The sequence below is a fragment of the Cyrtonyx montezumae genome, unplaced genomic scaffold, assembly GCF_038088225.1.
Source record: "Cyrtonyx montezumae isolate F1298 unplaced genomic scaffold, pur_monq_1.0 scaffold_3, whole genome shotgun sequence".
Classification (NCBI taxonomy): Eukaryota; Metazoa; Chordata; class Aves; order Galliformes; family Odontophoridae; genus Cyrtonyx; species Cyrtonyx montezumae.
Genome location: NW_027072034.1, coordinates 119382234 through 119409919, shown reverse-complemented (window position 1 = coordinate 119409919; position 27686 = coordinate 119382234). Strand labels below are relative to the sequence as shown.

Sequence of the window (27686 nt, the reverse complement as noted above, 5' to 3'; positions counted from 1 at the left end):
TTCTGCATCTTGTTTTGTGGTTTTGATGACCAAATGTGCAATATCTTATTTTGTTGTTTAACTGGAATTTTTATTCAAAGTTGAAATATTGGCTTCATATCTTTTTGCTGCCTCTAAGTCCTTTTCTTTTCTCTTCATCTCCATATCTTGGCTCTGTGGTCAAAAGAGATACAGTGAACATTTTGTGTACAATTCGAGTAAAACTGTATGATCCTTCAGAGAGATCTTAAGAATTAAACTTTCAACAATCGTAGGGGCAATGGAAATGAAAATATTCCAAACTAATAAAATTAATCTATTTTGAAAATGTTGCATCCTTTTTCCACCAAAACCCTTCAGTGCACATGTTTAAGAACAATGTAGTACTCACATGAAGCAACCAGGCACGGCAGCTATTACAGATACTTAATGTGCACTCAATTAGAGAGAGAGAGAGATTGTCCACATACACGTTCTCTCTTGCTTTCTCCAGTGCTAGAAGCCAAAACCCACTTCATGAAATCTCCTCACTTAAAAAGCAGGGACATATTTTGTTGTCATGTCAGAACATTTTAGACGATCAGAAATAATGTGTTAATTATACAGAGAAAATTACACGTCCACATATGAAACTACTAAAAATTCTTTCAGATTATTCAACGTTGCTAAGGATCTTACAATCTCTGGTGTGGTTTTAAGAGGTTTCAAGAGATACATTTTCTCAACAAGGAGACACACTTCTGATAAAAAACTGAATTACAAATATTTCTACAACAGATTTACCTGAACGGTTGTTTTAAACTAAAAGAATGTCTTCGCGTGTGGATTTCTTTTCTTCCAAGTTGGAGCACTGTAAGATGCTGAATAATATTTGTCTGCTGAAGAAAAAATGAAAAACAAAATCTTAATTTCAGTCACAATTTCAGAAAAGATGATCTCAATCTGCTATGTGGTTTAAAAGTAAGATTTACTGAATCGATGGATCAGAAGAATCATACATCACCACTGAAATGAATGCAAGCTATTATTAAATGTAGACTTTACTTTACTTTTAGTATATTAAAACATTTGTAATCTTTCACCAATTCCACAATGCTCAGTTTCTTCAAAATGAATGTTCCTGTGCTGAAAACATTTTGAAAGAGTCAACTGCTCTTTACTACAAAAATAAAATCATCAATAACGAAAACAATCAAAAACCCTAAGTAGAATTTCAGTGAAATACTATTTGCAAAGACATAGACCAAAAAAAAAAAAAAGGTCATTCCTTCATCCTCTTCCAGAAAAAAAGTGGAACAATAAATATTTCTTGAGAGCAAACTAAAATGATACTGGAAGACTACTTCTACTGCTATTACTATTGATATTCAGAGTAGAATGATAAATTAAAATGGTCAAACGTTATCTTTCAAAAGAAGAAAATTACCTACAAGATGATTCAGAAGTGGGAATCAGCACAAAGTTTAAATGTGTTTACATCTCTATGGAAATTACTGTAGTGTAATGATGAAAATCAAGCTGGATTAAATGGCCTCTTGCCCACACTTAGGTGTAAGTACCTAAATAGGTATTCATATTTAGATATAAAAACCTACATATTCACTTCCAGTGACAAACGTGAAAGCAGCAGAATACAGTCAGGTATTTTAAGAGTCATTTTAAGAATTCCATGTAAGCAGGAACTCACGTGTATATCCATTGTACATTGGTTCCTGTATGACTCTGCCACCACGGTAGGACACATATGCTGATCTTTTAGGTTCTGGAGAGTTGAAATAAATGTTTCTTTCAGTTTGTCTCACAGAACCAATAGAAGAAGTAGTTCCATCATCCCTTCTACGATAATTTTGTTGGTAATTTGGTTTAACTTTTGAGTATGAAGTGGGAGTTCCTAAAATTGGAAAAACAAATGTATAAAGTAATGTTGCGATATTACTCAAAGAAGACAAAATTTAAAAGAATGTTCTGTACAGACAGTCCACTCAAAATAGAGATTGTCCATATGCGACACATAGAACGGAACAAGGTAGTGCTAAATCATCTAATAGTTTAGTTTTTAGGAATGAGTAAGCCAACTGTTTTATAAAAATACCTTTGCCTGTTCCTGCATTAGGTGAGTTTCTTTGCTCCTCAGAAATACAGTTATTCTTCTTTACCCCCTTGAAGTGGTATTTCCTCACACATTCAGCGCTGTCTGTTGCTGAAGGATTTAATTGCACAGATTTACCTTTCAAAAAGCACACATTTTCTTATCAAGAAATGCTATGATGAATTGAAAAACTCATCTTCCACTTCATACACAGGTCTCCTTAGGTAAGGAACACTATCTTCCTCTTTAAATATTTTGAAAGAATCATCTCACAAAATGAAAAAAAAGTTGCTACATTTCCATTAGCACAGTTCAAGGTCTCAAAATCTTGAGGACAAACTCAAAATTTAACAATAACAGTCCAACAGTACTTTGAACAAGTTTGAAACAAACAATTACTTTGATTCTGTCTCTGAACGTTTCCCATTAGGAATCAGAAAAACTTCAATAATAATGTAAGAAATAGAATCTCACTGAAAAGCAAAGAATCACAGAACTGTATGCCCCCTGCCAAAGCAGCTCCCTAGCCCAGGTTGCACAGGTAGGCGTCCAGGCGGGTCTGGAACGTCTCCAGAGAAGGAGACTCCACCACCTCTCTGTGCAGCTGTGCCACTGCTCCGGCACTGCACTGGGAAGAAGTTCCCACACACATTTGTGCTGAACTTCCTGCACTTCAGTTTGTGGCCATTTTCCCTTGGTTCTATCACCATGCACCGCACAGAGTCCAGCCTCATCCTTTTGCCTCCCACTCTTTAGGTACTTATGGACATGGATTAAATTCCCTCTGCATCTCCTTTTCTCAAGGCTGAACAGACCCTGGTCTCTCAGCCTTTCCTCATAAGAGAGGTGTTCCATGCCCATTAATATCTTTGTAGCCCTCCACTGAAGCCTTTCAAGGAGATCCCTGTCTATTTTGTACCGAAGAGCCCAGAACTGGACACAGGAGTCCAGGTGAGGCCTCACCAGGGCAGAGTAGAGGGGGAGGATCAGGTCCCTTGACCTGCTGGCCATGCTCTTTTTAATGCAGCCCAGGATACTATTGGCCTTCTTGGCCACCAGGGCACCCTGCTGCCTCAGGGCCAGCCTATCATCATCAGGAACCCCAAGTTCATAGGTTCATAGATTTATAGGTTGGAAAGGACCTACAAGATCATCTAGTCCAACCATCCTCCTTACACCATCACTACTCACTGAACTGCTAAATCAAATCCCTTAGCAACTCAACTAAACGCTTCTTGAACAGCACTAGGGATTGTGCCCCAACCACCTCCCTAGGCAGGCCATTCCAGTGCCTGACCACTCTTTCAGAGAAAAAATGTTTCCTCAAATGTAATCTAAATCTTCCTTGGCACAAATTGTGGCCATTCCCTCTCGTCCTGTCATTATTTATCAGATAGAAGTCCCTATTCACAGAGCACCTCTCCAGCAGGTCATCCCCAAACCTTAAATAAGTACATTTTTCGTTTGAATATTTGGATGTAGTTGGTGCTTTTTCAAAATATACTGGCTCACTTTGTTTCCCATTAAAATATTTGTTCCTCTGTGGTGCAAAATAACCACCTCCTAGAGAATATGAAGAAAAGATGAAGGAAATCCTCAATTTTAAAGAACATTCTGAACAATAAAATGTGAACCATTTTATAATTACATTCTGAGTGAAATTAACAAAAAAGAAAAAAATATAATAAAACCAAATAGACAATTCATTAAGCAACTTCCACCCAAAAAAAAAATAAGATAAACATTTAAAAGCTTTAAATACACAGGGGTATGATTTAATTACAGAATTCCTTCTCGGCAGGCAGGGGGAGGTGATTGTCCCCATGTGTGCAGCTCTTGTGAGGACCCATCTGCAGTACTGCATCCAGGCCTGGGGACCCCAGTACATGACAAACACAGAGCTCTTGGAATGAGACTAGAGGAGGGCCACTAAGATCACAGGAAGGCTGGAACAGCTCTACTATGAAGATGATATGAGGGAATTGGGCTCGTTTAGCTTGTAGATGTATCAGGAAGCCAAAATTAATTACCTTTATTTTCATAGGATTTATCACCTGATCTCCTATATTGCTTCACTGATACTTTCATTCCTGAAGTCTCTCTCTCTCTTTTCATATTATTGTCACCTGAAAAAGCAACAGAAGGAACACGTTAGCTCCCTGCATATAGCCACAATGAATGAAAATGTCATTCTCTTCCTTCCACATCTATAAATTAGTAATTAGATCAAAGCAATTACCTTTATAGTTTAATATGTTCATAGGTACATTAGGTTCGAAAGAACCTACCAGATCATCTAGTCCAACCATCCTCCTAACACTATCCCTACCCAACTATTAAATCAAATCCCTTAGCACCTCATCTAAACGCTTCTTGAACAGCACTGCCTCCCTAGGCAGGCCATTCCAGTGCCTGACCACTCTTTCAGAGAAAAATTGTTTCCTCAAATCTAATGTAAATCTTCCCCGGCACAACTTGTGGCCATTCCCTCTCATCCTGTCATTATTTATCAGATAGAAGTCCCTATTCACAGAGACACTCTCCAGAAGGTCATCCCCAAACCTTAAATAAGTACCTTTTCCATTTGAATATTTGGATGTAGTTGGTGTTTTTTCAAAATATACTGGCTCATTTTGTTTCCAATTAAAATATTGGTTCCTCTGTGGTGCAAAATAACCACCTCCTAGAGAATATGAAGAAAAGATGGAGAAAAATATTAAAGAACATTCTGAAAAATTAATGGTGAACAATTTTATAATTACATTATGAATGAAATTAATGAATAAAATAAAATAAAACCAAATAGACAATTCATTAAGCAACTTCCACCCAAAAAAAAATAAGATAAACATTTAAAAGCTTTAAGTACACATGGGTATGATTAAGTACAGAATTTCTTCTCGGCAGGCAGGGGGAGGTGATTGTCCCCAAGTGTGCAGCTCTTGTGAGGACCCATCTGCAGTACTGCATCCAGGCCTGGGGACCCCAGTACATGACAAACACAGAGCTCTTGGAATGAGACTAGAGGAGGGCCACTAAGATCACAGGAAGGCTGGAACAGCTCTACTATGAAGATGATATGAGGGAATTGGGCTCGTTTAGCTTGTAGATGTATCAGGAAGCCAAAATTAATTACCTTTATTTAAATAGAATTTATCATCCGCTCTGTTAAAACATTTCAATGGTACTTTCATTCCTGAAGTCTCTCTCTCTCTTTTCATATTATTGTCACCTGGAAAGGCAACAGAAGGAACACGTTAGCTCCCTGCATATAGCCACAATGAATGAAAATGTCATTCTCTTCCTTCCACATCTATGAATTAGTCATTAGCTCCAAGCAATTTCCTTGACCTGCTTGCTTTATATTCTCCTTTCTCTATTATTTTGTTTTGAAATATATCCATACGTGTAAACCAGTGAAGCATACTGCATAAGCTCTCTTGACCAGATTTAAGAGTAACTGTGTTTGTTATAAAATGAGACTGCCAACTGAATGTCGGTCAGTTTAATTAATCAGACTGAACAAATCGTTTGAGCTGAAGATACACAAGTGTCTTTGGTAGACAAACCTTCAGTAATGATGGTGAAAAGCATCAATTCCTGTTCAGAAATCCGTTTCCCATACAAAGAAGTAACTCCTAAATTTGCAAAGAATAAGTCACCCATAACATTAGATAATCTCACAGAATGAAAATACTTGGAGCTGTAGAGACCAACTAGATGATCTTTGAGGTCCTTTTCAACCCAAGCCACTCTATGGTTCTGTGATAATATGAAAGAGACCTGTATGCTGTTTCATACCCATCTGAAGCTAGAAGATGCACAGCACTTTGCTGACAGCTAGACCAAGCATCCCTAGCATGGTCATGAATTATTTTGCATTGACAAACAAAGGGGAGAAAAAGGAATAATACTGAAATTCTTATTATTCTTACCAGTATTTTATATTTCTGAAGGAAAAAAAAGCAAATGCTGTTAAGCAAACAAACATAGATTGGTCTGAAAGTAATGCCTCCTGTAGGCATTCCTCCACTAATTTTTTTTAACTTCACAAGCCATTTCTCTGACCAAAATAAGCAGGAAAAAGTCCAATGTAATGACCATAAAGGTTTTTTATATTTACTAAAATCGTCAAACATGCTGAATAATAACTGATATTTTCAATCCCTACAATTGATGGTGTAGTATGAAAAGGAGTGTACAAAATGTGTAACAAAAAAACCTAGGTATTTCAGATATTAATTTATATTTAAAGGGTGGAGTTTGTACCAGGCATATTGACTTTAGGCAGTTTTCTTTACAACACAATGTTCAGCATTGAGAAGCCAATATGAATTACCTTTATTTTCACAGGATTTGTCATCTGTTCTGCTAAATTGCTTCACTGATACTTCCATTCCTGAAGTCTCTCTCTCTCTTTTCATATTACTGTCACCTGGAAAGGCAACAGAAGGAACACGTTAGCTCCCTGCGTATAGCCACAATGAATGAAAATGTCATTCTCTTCCCTCCACATCTATGAATTAGTAATTAGCTCCAAGCAATTTCCTTGACCTGCTTGCTTTATATTCTTCTTTCTCTGTTATTAGTCATTTCAACTGTGCATTGTGAAACTTAAGCACTCATGTATAACATCTGAATTTTCTAAGGAAGTGCCATGACACTCACATTAAAGAAGACATGGTATATACTGACTACAAAAATAAAAATACCTACCTGTCCCTGAATCTTGCTCAACGGTGTCCATTGCTAATTTCTCACTTCCCAAACCTGGAGATGGAGGAGCAATTTCTCCTGACTGGAGAACCTGAGGGTACTGAACCCTATAATATTCTCCTAAACATACAGCAAAAAGTGAAAAAAAAAACCTCAAACACCTTTACTATACTGGCAATGGTGCTGTTCATAAAAGGGTCACCCATGTCATACTCACCAGATTTATAGCACACTTCCTTCATTGCTCTTTCTTCTTCAATGTCTGCAGCAGTCTTTTCCGGTGTAACAGAAATAGCTGTAGGAAACATTTTATAAAGATTACTAGATGTCTTGTCATGCCATACCAAGACCATTAATGTTTCTTAACTATCAAATAACACGATGAATTTCATTTTTGCCATGACTATTTGTTAACATTAGGTTTTTTCCCAGTGCAATGGAATTTCAGCTACAGCAGCTCTTAAAGTAACTGCTGATTTAGAGCGATGTAAAAAAATATTTTCAGTATTCATCTGTAAAATATTATATATATTCTCAAAAGGAAATCTCAGTGAACATGTCATCCATGTTTTCTTGTCACAAAGCCTCTACCCAATGATGTTAACCTGCTATGCCTGCTGTCACAGGTGATGAAGTGAGTGCTCCTTATCTGTCACAGTTAAGACTAGTAAGACTAACCTCGAAGTGAGACACGTTCAATTGCTTAATTACAGGTGTGTTGTTTTTTGGTTTCTAAAATATGTGTTTTGAAATATATCCATACGTGTAAACCAGTGAAGCATACTGCATAAGCTCTCTTGACCAGATTTAAGAATAACTGTGTTTGTTATAAAATGAGACTGCCAACTGAATGTCGGTCAGTTTAATTAATCAGACTGAACAAATCGTTTGAGCTGAAGATACACAAGTGTCTTTGGTAGACAAACCTTCAGTAATGATGGTGAAAAGCATCAATTCCTGTTCAGAAATCCGTTTCCCATACAAAGAAGTAACTCCTAAATTTGCAAAGAATAAGTCACCCATAACATTAGATAATCTCACAGAATGAAAATACTTGGAGCTGTAGAGACCAACTAGATGATCTTTGAGGTCCTTTTCAACCCAAGCCACTCTATGGTTCTGTGATAATATGAAAGAGACCTGTATGCTGTTTCATACCCATCTGAAGCTAGAAGATGCACAGCACTTTGCTGACAGCTAGACCAAGCATCCCTAGCACGGTCATGAATTATTTTGCATTGACAAACAAAGGGGAGAAAAAGGAATAATACTGAAATTCTTATTATTCTTACCAGTATTTTATATTTCTGAAGGAAAAAAAAGCAAATGCTGTTAAGCAAACAAACATAGATTGGTCTGAAAGTAATGCCTCCTGTAGGCATTCCTCCACTAATTTTTTTTAACTTCACAAGCCATTTCTCTGACCAAAATAAGCAGGAAAAAGTCCAATGTAATGACCATAAAGGTTTTTTATATTTACTAAAATCGTCAAACATGCTGAATAATAACTGATATTTTCAATCCCTACAATTGATGGTGTAGTATGAAAAGGAGTGTACAAAATGTGTAACAAAAAAACCTAGGTATTTCAGATATTAATTTATATTTAAAGGGTGGAGTTTGTACCAGGCATATTGACTTTAGGCAGTTTTCTTTACAACACAGTGTTCAGCATTGAGAAGCCAATATGAATTACCTTTATTTTCACAGGATTTGTCATCTGTTCTGCTAAATTGCTTCACTGATACTTCCATTCCTGAAGTCTCTCTCTCTCTTTTCATATTACTGTCACCTGGAAAGGCAACAAAAGGAACACGTTAGCTCCCAGCATATAGCCACAATGAATGAAAATGTCATTCTCTTCCTTCCACATCTATGAATTAGTAATTAGCTCAAACCAATTTCCTTTATACTTTCATATGTTCATAGGTATATTAGGTTGGAAAGGACATACAAGATCATCTAGTCCAACCATCCTCCTAACACCATCCCTACCCACTGAATTTCTAAATCAAATCCCTTAGCACCTCATCTAAAAGCTTCTTGAACAGCGCTAGGGATGGTGCCTCAACCACCTCCCTAGGCAGGCCATTCCAGTGCCTGACCACCCTTTCAGAGAAAAAATGTTTCCTCAGGTCTAATGAAAATCTTCCTCGGTACAACTTGTGGCCATTCCCTCTCGTCCTGTCATTATTTTTCAGGTAGAAGTCCCTACTCTCCAGCAGGTCATCCCCAAATTTTAAATAAGTACCTTTTTCATTTGAATGCTTTGATGCAGTTGGTGTTCTTTCAAAATATACTGGCTCACTTCGTTTCCCATTAAAATATTTTTTTCTCTGTGGTGCAAAATGATCACCTCCTAGAGAAAATGAAGAAAAGATGAAAGAAATCCTCAATTTTAAAGAACATTCTGAACAATAAAATGTGAACCATTTTATAATTACATTCTGAGTGAAATCAATAAAAAAAATATAATAAAACCAAATAGACAATTCATTAAGCAACCTCGGCCCCCCAAAAAATAGAAAATTAAGAGAAACATTTAAAAGCTTTAAATACACAGGGGAATGATTTAATTACAGAATTCCTTCTCGGCAGGCAGGGGTAGGTGATTGTCCCCATGTGTGCAGCTCTTGTGAGGACCCATCTGCAGTACTGCATCCAGGCCTGGGGACCCCAGTACATGACAAACACAGAGCTCTTGGAATGAGACTAGAGGAGGGCCTCTAAGATCACAGGAAGGCTGGAAAACCTCTCCTATGAAGATGAGATGAGGGAATTGGGCTCGTTTAGCTTGTAGATGTATCAGGAAGCCAAAATTAATTACCTTTATTTTCATAGGATTTATCACCAGATCTCCTATATTGCTTCACTGATACTTTCATTCCTGAAGTCTCTCTTTCTCTTTTCATATTATTGTCACCTGAAAAAGCAACAGAAGGAACACGTTAGCTCCCAGCATATAGCCACAATGAATGAAAGTGTCATTCTCTTCCTTCCACATCTATAAATTTGTAATTAGCTCAAACCAATTTCCTTTACACTTTCATATTTTCATAGGTACACTAGGATGGAAAGGACCTACAAGATCATCTAGTCCAACCATCCTCCTATCTCCATCCCTACCTACTGAACTTCTAAATCAAATCCCTTAGCACCTCATCTAAACGCTTCTTGAACAGCGCTAGGGATGGTGCCTCAACCACCTCCCTAGGCAGGCCATTCCAGTGCCTGACCACCCTTTCAGAGAAAAAATGCTTCCTCAAATCTAATCTAAATCTTCCTCAGTACAACTTGTGGCCATTCCCTCTCGTCCTGTCATTATTTTTCAGAAAGAAGTCCCTATTCACAAAGCACCTCTCCAGCAGGTCATCCCCATACCATAAATAAGTACCTTTTTCATTTGAATGCTTTGATGCAGTTGGTGTTTTTTCAAAATATACTGGCTCACTTTGTTTCCAATTAAAATATTTTTTTCTCTGTGGTACAAAATAATCACGACCTAGAGAAAATGAAGAAAAGAGAAGGAAAACTTCAATTTTAAAGAACATTCTGAACAATTAAATGTGAACCATTTTATAATTACATTCTGAGTGAAATTAATAAAAAAGAAAAAAATATAATAAAACCTAATAGACAATTCATTAATCAACGCCCACCCGAATAAAAAAAATTAAGACAAAAATTTAAAAGCTTTAAATACACAGGGGAATGATTTAATTACAGAATTCCTTCTCGGCAGGCAGGGGGAGGTGATTGTCCCTATGTGTGCAGCTCTTTTGAGGACCCATCTGCAGTACTGCATCCAGGCCTGGGGACCCCAGTACATGACAAACACAGAGCTCTTGGAATGAGACTAGAGGAGGGCCTCTACGATCACAGGAAGGCTGGAACACCTCTCCTATGAAGATGAGATGAGGGAATTGGGCTCGTTTAGCTTGTAGATGTATCAGGAAGCCAAAATTAAATACCTTTATTTTCATAGGATTTATCATCCGCTCTGTTAAAACATTTCGATGGTACTTTCATTCCTGAAGTCTCTCTCTCTCTTTTCATATTATTGTCACCTGGAAAGGAAACAGAAGGAACACGTTAGCTCCCTGCATATAGCCACAATGAATGAAAATGTCATTCTCTTCCCTCCACATCAATGAATTAGTAAGTAGCTCCAAGCAATTTCCTTGACCTGCTTGCTTTATATTCTTCTTTCTCTATTATTTTGTTTTGAAATATATCCATACGTGTAAACCAGTGAAGCATACTGCATAAGCTCTCTTGACCAGATTTAAGAATAACTGTGTTTGTTATAAAATGAGACTGCCAACTGAATGTCAGTCAGTTTAATTAATCAGGTCGAACAAATAATTTGAGCTGAAGATACACAAGTGTCTTTGGTAGACAAACCTTCAGTAATGATGGTGAAAAGCATCAATTCCTGTTCAGAAATCCGTTTCCCATACAAAGAAGTAACTCCTAAATTTGCAAAGAATAAGTCACCCATAACATTAGATAATCTCACGGAATGAAAATACTTGGAGCTGTAGAGACCAACTAGATGATCTTTGAGGTCCTTTTCAACCCAAGCCACTCTATGGTTCTGTGATAATATGAAAGAGACCTGTATGCTGTTTCATACCCATCTGAAGCTAGAAGATGCACAGCACTTTGCTGACAGCTAGACCAAGCATCCCTAGCATGGTCATGAATTATTTTGCATTGACAAACAAAGGGGAGAAAAAGGAATAATACTGAAATTCTTATTATTCTTACCAGTATTTTATATTTCTGAAGGAAAAAAAAGCAAATGCTGTTAAGCAAACAAACATAGATTGGTCTGAAAGTAATGCCTCCTGTAGGCATTCCTCCACTAATTTTTTTTAACTTCACAAGCCATTTCTCTGACCAAAATAAGCAGGAAAAAGTCCAATGTAATGACCATAAAGGTTTTTTATATTTATTAAAATCGTCAAACATGCTGAATAATAACTGATATTTTCAATCCCTACAATTGATGGTGTAGTATGAAAAGGAATGTACAAAATGTGTAACAAAAAAACCTAGGTATTTCAGATATTAATTTATATTTAAAGGGTGGAGTTTGTACCAGGCATATTGACTTTAGGCAGTTTTCTTTACAACACAGTGTTCAGCATTGAGAAGCCAATATGAATTACCTTTATTTTCACAGGATTTATCACCTGATCTCCTAAATTGCTTCACTGATACTTTCATTCCTGAAGTCTCTCTCTCTCTTTTCATATTATTGTCACCTGAAAAAGCAACAGAAGGAACACGTTAGCTCCCTGCATATAGCTACAATTAATGAAAATGTCATTCTCTTCCTTCCACATCTATAAATTATTAATTAGCTCAAACCAATTTCCTTTATAGTTTCATATGTTCATAGGTACATTAGGTTGGAAAGAACCTACAAGATCATCTAGTCCAACCATCCTCCTATCACCATCCCTACCCACTGAACTTCTAAATCAAATCCCTTAGCACCTCATCTAAACGCTTCTTGAACAGTGCTAGGGATGGTGCCTCAACCACCTCCCTAGGCAGGCCATTCCAGTGCCTGACCACTCTTTCAGAGAAAAAATGTTTCCTCAAATCTAATCTTAATCTTCCTCGGTACAACTTGTGGCCATTCCCTCTCGTCCTGTCATTATTTTTCAGAAAGAAGTCCCTATTCACAGAGCATCTCTCCAGCAGGTCATCCCCAAACATTAAATAAGTACCTTTTTCATTTGAATGCTTTGATGCAGATGGAGTTTTTTCAAAATATACTGGCTCACTTCGTTTCCCATTAAAATATTTGTTTCTCTGTGGTGCAAAATAATAACCTCCTAGAGAAAATGAAGAAAAGATGAAGGAAATCCTCAATTTTAAAGAACATTCTGAACAATAAAATGTGAACCATTTTATAATTACATTCTGAGTGAAATCAATAAAAAAAAATATAATAAAACCAAATAGACAATTCATTAAGCAACCTCGGCCCCCCAAAAAATAGAAAATTAAGAGAAACATTTAAAAGCTTTAAATACACAGGGGAATGATTTAATTACAGAATTCCTTCTCGGCAGGCAGGGGTAGGTGATTGTCCCCATGTGTGCAGCTCTTGTGAGGAACCATCTGCAGTACTGCATCCAGGCCTGGGGACCCCAGTACATGACAAACACAGAGCTCTTGGAATAAGACTAGAGGAGGGCCACTAAGATCACAGGAAGGCTGGAGCACCTATCCTATGAAGATGAGATGAGGGAATTGGGCTCATTTTGCTTGTAGATGCATCAGGAAGCCAAAATTAATTACCTTTATTTTCATAGGATTTATCACCTGATCTCCTAAATTGCTTCACTGATACTTTCATTCCTGAAGTCTCTCTCTCTCTTTTCATATTACTGTCACCTGGAAAGGCAACAGAAGGAACACGTTAGCTCCCTGCATATAGCCACAATGAATGAAAATGTCATTCTCTTCCCTCCACATCTATGAATTAGTAATTAGCTCCAAGCAATTTCCTTGACCTGCTTGCTTTATATTCTTCTTTCTCTGTTATTAGTCATTTCAACTGTGCATTGTGAAACTTAAGCACTCATGTATAACATCTGAATTTTCTAAGGAAGTGCCATGACACTCACATTAAAGAAGACATGGTATATACTGACTACAAAAATAAAAATACCTACCTGTCCCTGAATCTTGCTCAACGGTGTCCGTTGCTAATTTCTCACTTCCCAAACCTGGAGATGGAGGAGCAATTTCTCCTGACTGGAGAACCTGAGGGTACTGAACCCTATAATATTCTCCTAAACATACAGCAAAAAGTGAAAAAAAAACCTCAAACACCTTTACTATACTGGCAATGGTGCTGTTCATAAAAGGGTCACCCATGTCATACTCACCAGATTTATAGCACACTTCCTTCATTGCTCTTTCTTCTTCAATGTCTGCAGCAGTCTTTTCCGGTGTAACAGAAATAGCTGTAGGAAACATTTTATAAAGATTACTAGATGTCTTGTCATGCCATACCAAGACCATTAATGTTTCTTAACTATCAAATAACACGATGAATTTCATTTTTGCCATGACTATTTGTTAACATTAGGTTTTTTCCCAGTGCAATGGAATTTCAGCTACAGCAGCTCTTAAAGTAACTGCTGATTTAGAGCGATGTAAAAAAATATTTTCAGTATTCATCTGTAAAATATTATATATATTCTCAAAAGGAAATCTCAGTGAACATGTCATCCATGTTTTCTTGTCACAAAGCCTCTACCCAATGATGTTAACCTGCTATGTCTGCTGTCACAGGTGATGAAGTGAGTGCTCCTTATCTGTCACAGTTAAGACTAGTAAGACTAACCTCGAAGTGAGACACGTTCAATTGCTTAATTACAGGTGTGTTGTTTTTTGGTTTCTAAAATATGTGTTTTGAAATATATCCATACGTGTAAACCAGTGAAGCATACTGCATAAGCTCTCTTGACCAGATTTAAGAATAACTGTGTTTGTTATAAAATGAGACTGCCAACTGAATGTCGGTCAGTTTAATTAATCAGACTGAACAAATCGTTTGAGCTGAAGATACACAAGTGTCTTTGGTAGACAAACCTTCAGTAATGATGGTGAAAAGCATCAATTCCTGTTCAGAAATCCGTTTCCCATACAAAGAAGTAACTCCTAAATTTGCAAAGAATAAGTCACCCATAACATTAGATAATCTCACGGAATGAAAATACTTGGAGCTGTAGAGACCAACTAGATGATCTTTGAGGTCCTTTTCAACCCAAGCCACTCTATGGTTCTGTGATAATATGAAAGAGACCTGTATGCTGTTTCATACCCATCTGAAGCTAGAAGATGCACAGCACTTTGCTGACAGCTAGACCAAGCATCCCTAGCATGGTCATGAATTATTTTGCATTGACAAACAAAGGGGAGAAAAAGGAATAATACTGAAATTCTTATTATTCTTACCAGTATTTTATATTTCTGAAGGAAAAAAAAGCAAATGCTGTTAAGCAAACAAACATAGATTGGTCTGAAAGTAATGCCTCCTGTAGGCATTCCTCCACTAATTTTTTTTAACTTCACAAGCCATTTCTCTGACCAAAATAAGCAGGAAAAAGTCCAATGTAATGACCATAAAGGTTTTTTATATTTACTAAAATCGTCAAACATGCTGAATAATAACTGATATTTTCAATCCCTACAATTGATGGTGTAGTATGAAAAGGAATGTACAAAATGTGTAACAAAAAAACCTAGGTATTTCATATATTAATTTATATTTAAAGGGTGGAGTTTGTACCAGGCATATTGACTTTAGGCAGTTTTCTTTACAACACAGTGTTCAGCATTGAGAAGCCAATATGAATTACCTTTATTTTCACAGGATTTGTCATCTGTTCTGCTAAATTGCTTCACTGATACTTCCATTCCTGAAGTCTCTCTCTCTCTTTTCATATTACTGTCACCTGGAAAGGCAACAGAAGGAACACGTTAGCTCCCTGCGTATAGCCACAATGAATGAAAATGTCATTCTCTTCCCTCCACATCTATGAATTAGTAATTAGCTCCAAGCAATTTCCTTGACCTGCTTGCTTTATATTCTTCTTTCTCTGTTATTAGTCATTTCAACTGTGCATTGTGAAACTTAAGCACTCATGTATAACATCTGAATTTTCTAAGGAAGTGCCATGACACTCACATTTAAGAAGACATGGTATATACTGACTACAAAAATAAAAATACCTACCTGTCCCTGAATCTTGCTCAACGGTGTCCATTGCTAATTTCTCACTTCCCAAACCTGGAGATGGAGGAGCAATTTCTCTTGACTGGAGAACCTGAGGGTACTGAATCCTATAATATTCCCCTAAACAAACAGCAAAAAGTGAAAAAAAAAACCTCAAACACCTTTACTATACTGGCAATGGTGCTGTTCATAAAAGGGTCACCCATGTCATACTCACCAGATTTATAGCACACTTCCTTTATTGCTCTTTCTTCTTCAATGTCTTCAGCAGTCTTTTCCCGTGTAACAGAAATAGCTGTAGGAAACATTTTATAAAGATTACTAGATATCTTGTCATGCCATACCAAGACCATTAATGTTTCTTAACTATCAAATAACACGATGAATTTCATTTTTGCCATGACTATTTGTTAACATTAGGTTTTTTCCCAGTGCAATGGAATTTCAGCTACAGCAGCTCTTAAAGTAACTGCTGATTTAGAGTGATTTAAAAAAATATTTTCAGTATTCATCTGTAAATTATTATATATATTCTCAAAAGGAAATCTCAGTGAACATGTCATCCATGTTTTCTTGTCACAAAGCCTCTTCTTAATGTTGTTAACTTGTAGTGCCTGCAACTCTTAAGTAACACTCTTTTGTGAGTGCTCCTTATGTGTTCCAGTTAACATTTGTAAGACTAATCTCTAAGTGAGACATGTTCCATTGCTTAACTACAGGTGTGCTGGTTGTTGATTTTTGTTTTCTTTTTCACATATATTTTTTCATATATATATGTGTTAGTAAACCAGTGAAGCATATTGCATGAATTTTCTTTAGCAAGTCCTCAGTCAACACGTAGTATTAAATATTAATATTAATTGTTAAGATGATTAAGATTGGTGAGAACAGGAAGATAATAAAAATGTCATTCTACATGAGAAAATGCCAAATGCTTGTTATATGATAGTATTTGACAGTCATCTGAATATTTTAAACTCTATTTGATGAAAAATGGAATATGGGAATTACGCCAGCATCAAAATACAAAACTAGATGCTTTGCAGGAGTTAGAAACTATGGTTTACTCATGCGTCTGCTGTCTAACATCTTTGCTGGGAAACAGTTTCAAAAACTTGACAACAGCTCTTTCCTAAAAATGTTAACAGTCATGGGAATACATCAGTTGTGAACCACATTGCATCAGGTGAAAAACCTTTATTCTAGTTCCTTCTAAGAGGAAATGGAAAACTTATTTACTATTACTATTGTCTTCGTCCTCCTCTTCATCCTCGTCTTCATCGTCTTCATTGCTGAGGTCTACAATCACTTGAGGGTGAATTGGTATTAAAATATTCCCCTGAATTTTGTAGAGTTCTTGACTATTGGCTGAAATCAGAATCCCTTCTTGGCCTTGCTGTTGAACTACAGTATCTGCAGAAAAGAACCAGAGACCGATTTTTTTTCAAGAGGGAACTGCAATCTGAAGTATTGAGACCAACAGGTAAACTTTCAAAGTAATTATCATATGTAAACTGTGTGCAAATAGATGAACTGAGCCTTATATCAAGTATCTTCTAGAGAGGCAGGCAAATGAACACACTCCAAACACATGAAGAAATAGAATGTATGTGTAGTAGCCCCTCTGATGGGAAAGACAACACACTGCTGACTATAGCCTGCAGAAAAGAGAAGCTTCTATACTGTTCAAAAAAGGCTGTATATCTCTTCCTGCTAGTAGACAGACAAACTAAGTAACTTTCTTTCTTCCAATCTCTTTGTAGGTAGTTTACAACACAGGGAAATAAAGGATTAATAACATCTTGGCTGAAGTGCATTGCTTCCAGGACTCTGCTTGTGGAAATAGAGTAAGCATGCTGAGTAGCAGGCAGGCCTGGGTTGCTCCACAGGGCATCAGTTTGGAAGAATTTAGCACTGTTAAGCACTAAGCCAAATCAAACTTCAACACGAGTTTTAAGCCTGGAAATAAATAAATAATTACAGCATGTGCAATGTTATGGTGAGCACCCAGACTGTGGAGTTACAGGTATGCCAGTAAAATGAAACAGTTTGGGGCCGTTTCCTAGTTCTGAGTTTCGGGCATTACTCCTAGAAAGAATGTCTGTTGGGCATCTTCTCGAGTTCACACCATAACCAAAAGTGTAATTGAGTTTACAGCAGCTCTGTCTGGCAGAGGCTGAGCATTAGAGTATGAGTGTGGGAACCACCTGAAGGGTGGGCCCTGTGGTACCGAGCTGTGCTGGGGCAGCGCTTGGAAGGCCACGTGGGATCAGTTCAGGAAGGATGGCATCTCACCAGAGTGACACCACGCTGGGCAAAGAGTGACCACAAGGGAACAGCAGAGATGAATCGTTAAGGTCTGACTGCAGTCACCCCATTCCCCTCAATGCATTCCCCCCATTCCCTCCCTAGGGGAGGAGGTAGGAGTGGATTAGGGGAAGGTGGTTTTAGTTTGCTTTTTGTTTCTCACTTCTCCAGTCTGTTAGTAGCTGGCAATAAACTACATTAATCATTTCCTTGGAGAAAATGGACAATTTCAGATACTTTTTAGAAAACGGGAATAAAAAAAGTCCCTGAGTGATGCTTTCGAGTGAGGCCAGAAAAGACCCTATCAGTTCAGAAGCTAAGAGATTAATGATTTCCTATGAAACAAAATCTTCAGACTAAATCTGACTCGTATGTTCTAAGCCGGGACAAAATATTTACATAGATAAATGCCTTCCTACTCCAATAATATAGCACAGATGAAAAGCTAATATAAAGTTTGTGCTCCGTGGATCTCAGAAATCTAAAGTGGCATCTACTAATTCATCTTATATATAACTAGCAACTATGAAGACTTGTAACACTGCACGTACATGTATAAATTAACATAGCAACCCACCCACTGATCAGTACAACTCCTTGGTTCACTCTGAACTTGATGTGATAGCTGGTCACTCCTGATTCATTTGCAGCGGTGCACTTTTTTGATGTTAACGTGCACTATGCAAGCAGTGGAAGTTTAAGGATATGTTTCAGTGTTTAGTTACTTAGTGGACAAATGGTTGAGAAAACACTTCTACTTACTGACAGTAGGCGGCAGAAACAGTCCGTTTATAAGACGAGGTTTGCTATGCTGGAAGCTGCAATCGATCCTCACACAGCCTAACGGCTTTGTTTCCCAGAAACACAAGGTGTTGCTGTACTTTTGCTGGGAGACAAAACATTTTCAGACATGGTTACAGTGTACTGTGATGAACGGAGGACTAACACTTTGCAGGACCACACAGTGCTCTGTCAGAATGTTTAAAGGTAACTACACCTACGTAAGGGAGATACATTCTCCACTGCAGACATTTTACAGATGTTGGGAAGAAAAAAATCTTTCTTTTTTACACAGTATTCATTTAATTTATGTGTGCCTGGGTTTCCTCTTCTACAGAATAAGTTTACCAGACCCATCTCAAACAAAATTTGCTGAAGATACCTAAAAAACCCCCTGAAATCATACAAATTTAGGAACTTGTACAGACTTGTCAGACGTGGATTACAAAAGAAATTTGTTTCATTTCTCTTTCAAAACCACGTTGGCAGGAGGAAGTCACTTTTGATGTTAGAATTAAAATTGTGCTTGAAGGAACTCACTCCTTTCTACCTTTATGTGAACGCTTCCCTTGTCTCCATCACGTTCACAAGATATCAGAGCTCAGAAGTTTCTCGCAGTGACAGACTCTTCACTTGAAACACTAATGCACAGAATGATTCTGAGGTTGACAGACTAAATCCCCATACACAGCGTACAAGTGGCTGCTTTAAACTGTGAATGTCCTCCAATAAAACTCCTTGTCATTAATGTGAGAGACCATGCAGCAGCCAAGTATAAAAATGTGATGAAAAATATTTACAAATCACCAAAATTATGCAGGATTTGATGTTCAGAAACTACTACCATTACACTGCTTAGGCCACCTGCCAGCTGTTTTTTCACATGACACACAGAAGCTTAATGGGGAAAAACAAGTTGGTCATCCAATTATTGCTGCTTCACTTCTACATACAGTCCCAGTGCTGGGATAATACTGATCGAGATTTTTCCAGATTACATCTGTCCACAAAAGTGCACAACCAGCACATTTCCAGTGAAAGCCCCTTTCTTCACTCAAAATTCTCTCCCTTATTTTTCTTTAAGGAAAACAAAGTCACACTTGAAAAACGTCTGAATTCTCCCTGAAGTAAGTGGGAATGTTCCCATTGGTTCTGGAGAGACGAGTCTTACTCAGCTGGCATTAGGAGTCGAAGCCTGTCTCTGAAGCACCAATGCCTAAACCATCGATGCTCAGAGATGCAATAACCAAGAACCAATCCACCCCTGGATTTTTACCAACTACAACAGAAACATTTCTTGGAAGTTCTGAATGGCTTCCTTTTCTGGAACAGGTCTTGAAGAAACTCAGGTAGTCAGTGTAAGCAGAACTTGTAAACACGGTCTATTAATTCAGATTTACTATAACTTTGACAGAATAAGAGAGATGAATTATGAGGGATTTTTAATGTCTGTGCTCCCTGAGTATCTGAGCCTTAGCCCCAGGAGAAATTAGGACAATTAGCTCCTCTCACTTCAGAAAATTAAATCATTGATTTATGTATGCCATGATAGATGCATACCAACTTCTAACGTTCGATAATAAATCTCCCTCTAACTATGCACGTATCATCAAGGATGCTGACCACTCTAGAATCTATAGCATTTACCTGTGCATGTGGAGGAGAATAACTGTGGTCATTCCCATCTTGATCCATTGTCACTTATTTTGTACTTATTCTACTCCTTTTATTCCAGCAGAGCACACGTTAAAAGACACCAGTGTACAAGCAAATCTTAAATTTGTCCCGAAAACAGTAGTTTTCTTTACAAGAAGGTGTTTTCAGAACTTCAGCTCTGCATCTGTTTTGGAACAAATCTCCAACTGATGGCCTAGCTAAAGCTCAGTACAGCTGAGCTGAGGAGGTGGCCTGCCTGCTAAGGGCCAAAGTTGGTTTCTGGGGTAAAAGGAGCGTTACCTGGCAATTACATAGCATTGTTACATAACATGTCCACTGCTCCTGCAGACATTGTGACATCATCAGATGACATCATCTAACCTTCCACGCTTGAACATAGTCCCTATTTCTCACTGTAGAAGTTAGGGTCTTCTAACCAAACCTCTGATACAAAACTGATGCCTGCATTTTTAAGCAAAGTTCTTGTACTCATTGTGTTTCTTACCGTATCTCTCTCTGGGCTGATACACTTGCCGCTTACTGAGAGTACGCTCTGATGTGCTGAGGGCCTGTGCTGTTTCTGCTACACGTGTCCTCTCTCTCCCATGATGTTCACTGCCACAGCTAAAGCAGGGAACAGCATATGCTTGTGTCACCGATTAACACTCAAGTCTCGGGTTGCCTCTGTGCAAAAAGCAAGTAGGGGTGAAATGAGTTTTTTAACCCTGGAAAGCGCTCAGATGTGCAGTTACCCCTGCAGCGTGGGATGAGATGTACTACACTGCGTGATGCGGGCAGCAGCGCGCACTGTAACCGCGGCCGAGCAGCGTCCTGAGAGCGCAGAGAAGCTGGGGAGGCAGCTGTCGCAGCCCACGTACAAGCTGACACTGAGAAGACCCCACTCTTTGGGGACACCGCTTCCGCGCCCGTGTAGGGACGGACGGAAGAGTACCGAGCGACGGCGGGGGCTGAAGTAAGAAGCAACGGCCTTCGCCTCAGCCCCACCGCGAGCCCCGCGCCGCCGCTCGGGCCTCACACGCGAGAGGCGGAGGCGGCGCCGCCGGACTACGTCTCCCATAGCGCAGCGCGGTGCGGGCGCGCTTCCGCCTGCTCGCGGGGCCGGCGTCGGGAGAGGGCGGGCGGCGCCATGAGCCGCAGGGGTGCGGTGCAGCGCAAGGTGCCGTGCTTGTTCGTGACCGAGGTGAAGGAGGAGCCGTCGGCCAAGCGGGAGCGCCAGGTGCGCGGGGCGAGGCCGGGAGGCGGCGGCGGCGGCGGCGGCGCTCGAGTGGAGCCCGGCGCGGCTGCAATGGGGCAAGAGCGGAATGGCACCCGTCTGTGCGGCTGCAGGCTTTAACGCTTCCTGTTGTCCTGCCTCAGTGGAAAACAGCTGGGATCCGTCTGTGTGATTTGCTCCCCTTGAAGTTTGCTGGCAGTGGCCGGGGCTAACCTTTCCGTACCTGCGCCCTGCCGTGTTGGGGTCCTCCCCTAAGTTGCTATTCCTTCATAGAGGAAAAGCAGTTGGGCTTAGGTGTGAGGGCAAGGATGGCACTGGGGTATGGCTGCTTTATTCGTGGCGTGGGGGAACCGCTGTAAAGTAGAGAGGAAAGACTTCCTTTGGATGTAAGGTGGAAAATGTTTACTCGGAGGGCTGTGAGGCACTGGCATAGGCTGCCCAGAGAAGCACCGACGTTAGCACGCTTTCACTAAAACTGTTACAGAAGTACCACGAATGGTGCCTCGTAGAAACGTTAACTGACCGTGGCTGGATATTATTTCAGATCACAGAATGGCTTCTTTCTGTATTCCCTGTGGAAAATTATTTTGTTAACAACACTGGTCCTAAGTATTATGTAGCAGTGTTTTGGCACTTTGCAAGTCAGTAGTATGTATCGTGAATTGATGATGGTGCAATTGACATTCTGTTCCAACCCAGAACTTAGGAGCAGGCAGTCATGCTGGATTTCTGTTAGCATAATAATACAGGAAAGTTTATCTCAAAATTCTGTCACGTTGGACTGGAACCCATGTAGATTCCACACACTATTTATAGTGGAAGGCAATATAATCCCTAGATACTAATCAGGAATGTATGGGAGGGTCAGAGTTCAGAAATAGTTGGCCTTTTTGTTTTTTTTGTTTGTTTGTTTTTCTGGTTTTTTTTTTTTGTCTTATAGCATTTTTCAAACTTGTCTTACAGAAGTGATGGTTCATTTTGATAGTATTAGAAATTCATAAATACAATGTAGAGTGTCAGACTTACAGAGGCCAGCAGTACAGAGCAAGAACTTCTGAAAACAACACAGTAACGTAGCAGTGCTTAGGATTTAAAATACCTGTCTTCTTTTCAGCCATTTAAAGTTTTGGCAACTGAAACCCTAAATGAAAAAGCATTAGAGGCAGATATATACAACGCATTTCCTACTGAAAAGGTGGATGGAACCTGCTGTTATGTAGCGACCTATAAAGGTAATAAGGAAGATCCATATGCAAGTTTTTCATGCTGACTAGTGCCCTGTTTTAGTTGGCCATAAAGTAATAGTTTCTATAAGCATATTAAGATGTCCGTAAAGTTCTTAAGAGATTTTACTCTCTTAAGTAGTAAGTTACTGTGTTTAAGTTACTGTGCCTCATTTTAAAAATTATTTTTGGTAAAAGTACTTTGCACACTGGAATTTATATGGAGGATGTTTAATTTCCTTGAGAAGGTTCAAATTGTTGGGGTTTGGGAGAAAATCTGAAGATTGGTTCATTGTTTTACTGGGGTTCCTGCCTTTCCCTGAAATTGCAAGAAAAAACTGTAGTAAACTAGGCAAAATTCTACAGGTAGATTTTCAGATTTGTATACAATAACAAACTCATTAATTAAACCAGTTCTTCGTGTGTAAAAGTTTTTAGTGACAAATGAGTGACATCTTCATGCTTTTAACTTTTATGCACTTGATTTCTGTACTGTGCAGGGTATGGTTACCTAAGTAAACCACTGTTTTTTTACTTCTGGGATCTGTAGGGCAACCATGCCTGTGGGCCAGGCTGGACAGAAGGCCCAACAAACAAGCTGAGAAAAGGTTCAAACGATTCTTATATTCCGTTGAAGATTGCAAAGGTCAGTAAAGAATTTTTTCCTGCTCTGGTGTTGTGTTTTTTCTGCTGGATGCTTCACCTCTCATCTGATGCAGGAAGTATCACTTACCCTTCTCCATTTTTTTTCATGTCTTTTCTTCTCTTGTCCTAGTTTAAATGTATTACTGGCTATTCACATAGCTATTTCTTAATCTTAACTACTTAAAGGCTAATATGTTACTTTAGACCTCCTGATTCTAGACTGTAAATGAAATGTTGATGCTTTTACAAAGTGATGTGTGCTACTGTCTTTCAAAGAAGGTTTAGGTCACATTATTTTAACTCTTGCATTGACAGAAGATCAAAATGTAATTCTGTCTAACCGTTTGCCAAATTCTGAATGCTGCATTTATACGTCTAGAATTTATTTGGAACATTGAAGAGGATTTCAAGCCTGTTCCAGATACCTGGATCCCAGCCAAGGAAATAGAGTTCTCTAATGGCAATCCTTTGCCTGATGAAAATGGACATATGCCAGGTACACGTGGTGAAAGGGTGACAAAATACTGTTTTAAGGTGCATCAGAATTCGTTCCAGAGTTCCAAAATGTATCTAACATATGCAGAAAACAAACAAAATATTATTTGTTCATTGTCCTGAAAGGCTTTATTCTGCCATACTGGAAATAATTAGTTTGCCTTCAGCTGGAGCTCTGTCTGTCCATACTAGAAAATTGGCATGTTTGTATTCCTGTTAACGTTCCTTAGAGATATAACTGTTTCTCTAGTTACTCTGATTTTAGCTAGGGTAACTGTTGTTGGTTTGGTTTGGTTTTATTGCGTATATACTTTAAATTGGCATTTGATAAATTTAGATACTAACCTTGGTGAAATGCAATGTCTTTTTTGTAGGTTGGGTGCCTGTGGAGAAAAACAGTAAGCAGTATTGCTGGCACTCATCTGTTGTAAATTATGAGGCTGAAATGGCACTTGTATTGAAACACCATGCTGACCCTGGGCTCTTGGAAATTAGACCAGTATCACTGTCAGAACTTCTAGAACAAACACTGGAGCTTATTGGCACACATATTAATGCAAATCCATATGGTAAGTTTGTATGGGTAAAAATACTTTATTCACTGATGTTTTATCTGCAAATGCATTAATTTTCATTGTATAATGTTGGTTTTTTTTCATCTTCATGTAAAAGAAATGAAAAGGCATGCGTAAATAGTAACATTTACTAGAAAGGAAGGAAAGGGCTAGCTTCAGGAATACTCACAGGTTGGTATCCAAAAAACACTCAGCTCAGAATGTCAAATTCTTACAAGCCTGTCTGTTAAAACTTCTTTCTGCATACATGTTCTTCAGGAGTTCATGTGAAAGTGCTTTGCTGTAGCATTTCAACAGGAGGAAGCAGTTTTATTCATGCTGAGGACCACAAAACTTCTGCATGAACATAACTGATTTAAAAAAATATATACCTATTGCACATACCTATTTATAGGAAGCAATTCATAGTATACCTAAAACTGAGGTTTCTGCTATATTGATGCAGAGCTGTGTGAAATCTGAAAGGGAAAAACGGCTGTGCTTTTGAAGAACGCTGGTTTTTCAGTAGTCAAGATGTAGGTTTTAACGACTGCTTTTTGCTGGTTTCAGGCTGTTAAGGTGTACCATCTCATTTTTAATAATAACATCCCAGAAAAGAAGAATACACTAACCAAAAAAATTGTTTTAAATGTTAGATCTTAAAATACCTTAAGGTTGCTTGATGGTGATTGTCTTCTTGATGCTGCCTAGTTCGTTAAAACAGAAAACTGTGTTCAGCTATAGATACTTTTTTAGTCCCTAGAATTAGTCATGAATTGCAGTTTTAAAATTATTAAATACTGTGCATATCTTCTTAGGGAAATGTAATTTTAAAGCTAGATTTTGCCTGTGACTTCTCCCTTTCAAAGCCTGTTAACAGAAAGCACAATTAAGCATGAGCACCAATGAATTTTAACTTACTTTCTTGGCTGTTATGGTGATTGCTGAGGAAGGACAGGAAGAATAGTAGTACATAGTCTAGGAATTATGTTAGAATTTAAAGAAGCAGGAACAAAAATTTTTTATTGTTTTGGTCTTAGTTTTCAGTGGAAATATTCAGTCACTGAAGAGACAGTGATTCTTTCATTTCTTGGTATTAAACAGCCTTGCCTAAATGTAATTCTGCATTCATGAGAAAATATGGCATTTCACAAAGTAAGATATTTGTGATATGGATTGTGATCCAAAGCATGAAGAATGTAGTGACTGTGGTTACTGAGGAGGTGAACATGAGCATGAAACTGAACACTGTAGCATCTGTGGCATCTTAATTTATATTCTATAAATAAAAGTTGCATGAGGAGAAGATGGCTACATTTGACATTTACGTGTGATTAGTCTTCTAAAGACAGTACATTGCAGTAGAATCTAATAGAAATCTGCCTTTATAGAGCACTTTGTAGATGTCTGTAACAAAAGTGAGGAGAATGTTAGAACGTGTAACTCCAGAAAGATTAGGACAAGGAGAGAGGGCCACAAACTGATGCATAGGAATTTCCACACAGAAAGTTCCACTTCTTCCCAGTGCAGTGCCGGAGCAGTGGCACAGCTGCACAGAGAGGTGGTAGAGTCTCCTTCTCTGGAGACGTTCCAGACCCGCCTGGACGCCTACCTGTGCAACCTGGGCTAGGGAGCTGCTTTGGCAGGGGGCTGGACTCAGTGATCTCTAGAGGTCCCTTCCAAGCCCTACAATTCTGTGATTCTTTGATTTTGTTCCTTTTAACACAGGATTGGGAAGCAAAAAGCAACCTATACATCTTCTTGTACCACATGGAGCATTTGAAATAAAGAATCCACCTGCTTTGAAACAAAATGACATAGTGTCGTGGTTTGAAGGCTGCAGTGAAGGTAAAGTTGAAGGAATTGTTTGGCACTGCCGTGATGGAAGTTTAATCAAGGTAAATATCTTGACTGTGCTTTCTACACATCTATAACAATTTTTAGTTTCTGAGGCAATGTGGGTTATTGTTCACTTTTTACCTTGCTTTTCAAATTCTTTATTAGTAATCCTAGCAAATTTGGTTACGGTAGAATGAAGCAAGCCACTGAACAGAATTCACTACAGCTGACAGTTTATTAAAATTTTTTATTACCTACATTATGTTTATAGTAATTGAGAATATAAAATAATTTTTCTGTCCACACAGGATTTGGTCAACATTTTAAAACTTTATTCAAAAACTTTATTTCTTGTAACGTTGACTGAGGGAGCAAGGATTGTTAATGTGATCTTTGATTAATTAGCAAGTTAATTTTTATTTCTGATGCTTTAGAGGACACAGTGGTACTTGCTTGCATTCTGTGCTTCACTTAGTCATGTCATCCTAACAACAAATACCTAATTAATGTTTATCAGAATTGATGTAGTGCTGAGGACCCTGGAACTGAAGCCCCCTTCCCCCTCAGATTGGGAACTGTTGGGCTGCTATATCAGAATCTCAGAATGAATCTGTTTCTTCTTTTTTAGCTCCATCGCCATCATCTTGGTTTATGCTGGCCACTTGCAGAGACATACTTGAATTCTCAACCTGTTGTTATTTCTTTGAATAGACAAGACTATGACTGTGACTTTGGACCAAAGAGTTTGTTCCACCAGTTTTCGAACCTAGATGGTCAAAGATTTGACAGACTCAAAGATATCAAGTTTGATGACTGAAGTTATTTTTCTCTTTTAAGTTAATAGCTGTATGTCGTGCATTCTGCTTATTTCCATCTCAGAACTCCCTACAAAACAAGGAATCCTCCTGCCTAAGCAGCAAGCTCTGTACTCTACAGTTTGAAGTTTATCTTAAGTGACTTACTGTATGTAATAACGTATGTGACATCCAGAACAGAATCTAGCTTTCAGCACGTTTATCTCATTTCTGAAAAATCCTTAACTTGGGAACTCATTTCTGGAACTGCTAACAGTGAAGCAGAACGTTGTCTTACACTGTCTGATACTTAGCTTAGCTAAGGAATGCATTAAACTCTAACAGTTCCCTAGGTTGCACTTCTTTTCTGAATACAATTACTCTAACACTGTAACATGTAGAATAACATGTAGAATTCACCTTCAGGATCTTTTTCTTATCAGTGCAGAACAGATGTCTGGGACCACAGTCATGTCTGAAGTGTGAAGATTTCTTAAAACATTTATGCTTTTCATGGGTGAAAACTTCTTATGGTATTATTTAACTGAGAAGCTGCAGTGTTATCCTAGTACCCAAAAAAACTAATGAAGCTACATCCTACCTCTATT

The 27686-nt window shown here is 38.4% G+C and overlaps 2 protein-coding genes across 3 annotated transcripts; one reads left to right on the top strand and one right to left on the bottom strand.

The window, feature by feature from the left end:
* Positions 1-780: 780 nt before the first annotated feature.
* On the bottom strand, positions 781-20333 carry LOC136051758 (uncharacterized protein C12orf50 homolog). The gene is made up of 10 exons (XM_065741336.1): positions 20286-20333; positions 18621-18744; positions 16791-16964; positions 15769-15846; positions 15552-15671; positions 15175-15270; positions 12526-12633; positions 2072-2179; positions 1667-1870; positions 781-854 (listed from the first exon to the last, which is right to left on the bottom strand). Exons 1-10 carry the CDS (start codon positions 20331-20333, stop codon positions 781-783), a joined length of 1134 nt encoding a protein of 377 aa, XP_065597408.1.
* Positions 20334-21415: 1082 nt separating this feature from the next.
* On the top strand, positions 21416-27426 carry RLIG1 (RNA 5'-phosphate and 3'-OH ligase 1). Of its 2 annotated transcripts, XM_065741334.1 has the most exons (7): positions 21416-21531; positions 22643-22760; positions 23302-23397; positions 23776-23892; positions 24266-24460; positions 26174-26343; positions 26913-27426. In XM_065741334.1, exons 1-7 carry the CDS (start codon positions 21442-21444, stop codon positions 27099-27101), a joined length of 975 nt encoding a protein of 324 aa, XP_065597406.1. In that variant the 5' UTR covers positions 21416-21441; the 3' UTR covers positions 27102-27426. The 2 variants fall into 2 exon arrangements, with proteins under 2 accessions (XP_065597406.1, XP_065597407.1); XM_065741335.1 differs by lacking the exon at positions 23776-23892.
* Positions 27427-27686: the final 260 nt, after the last annotated feature.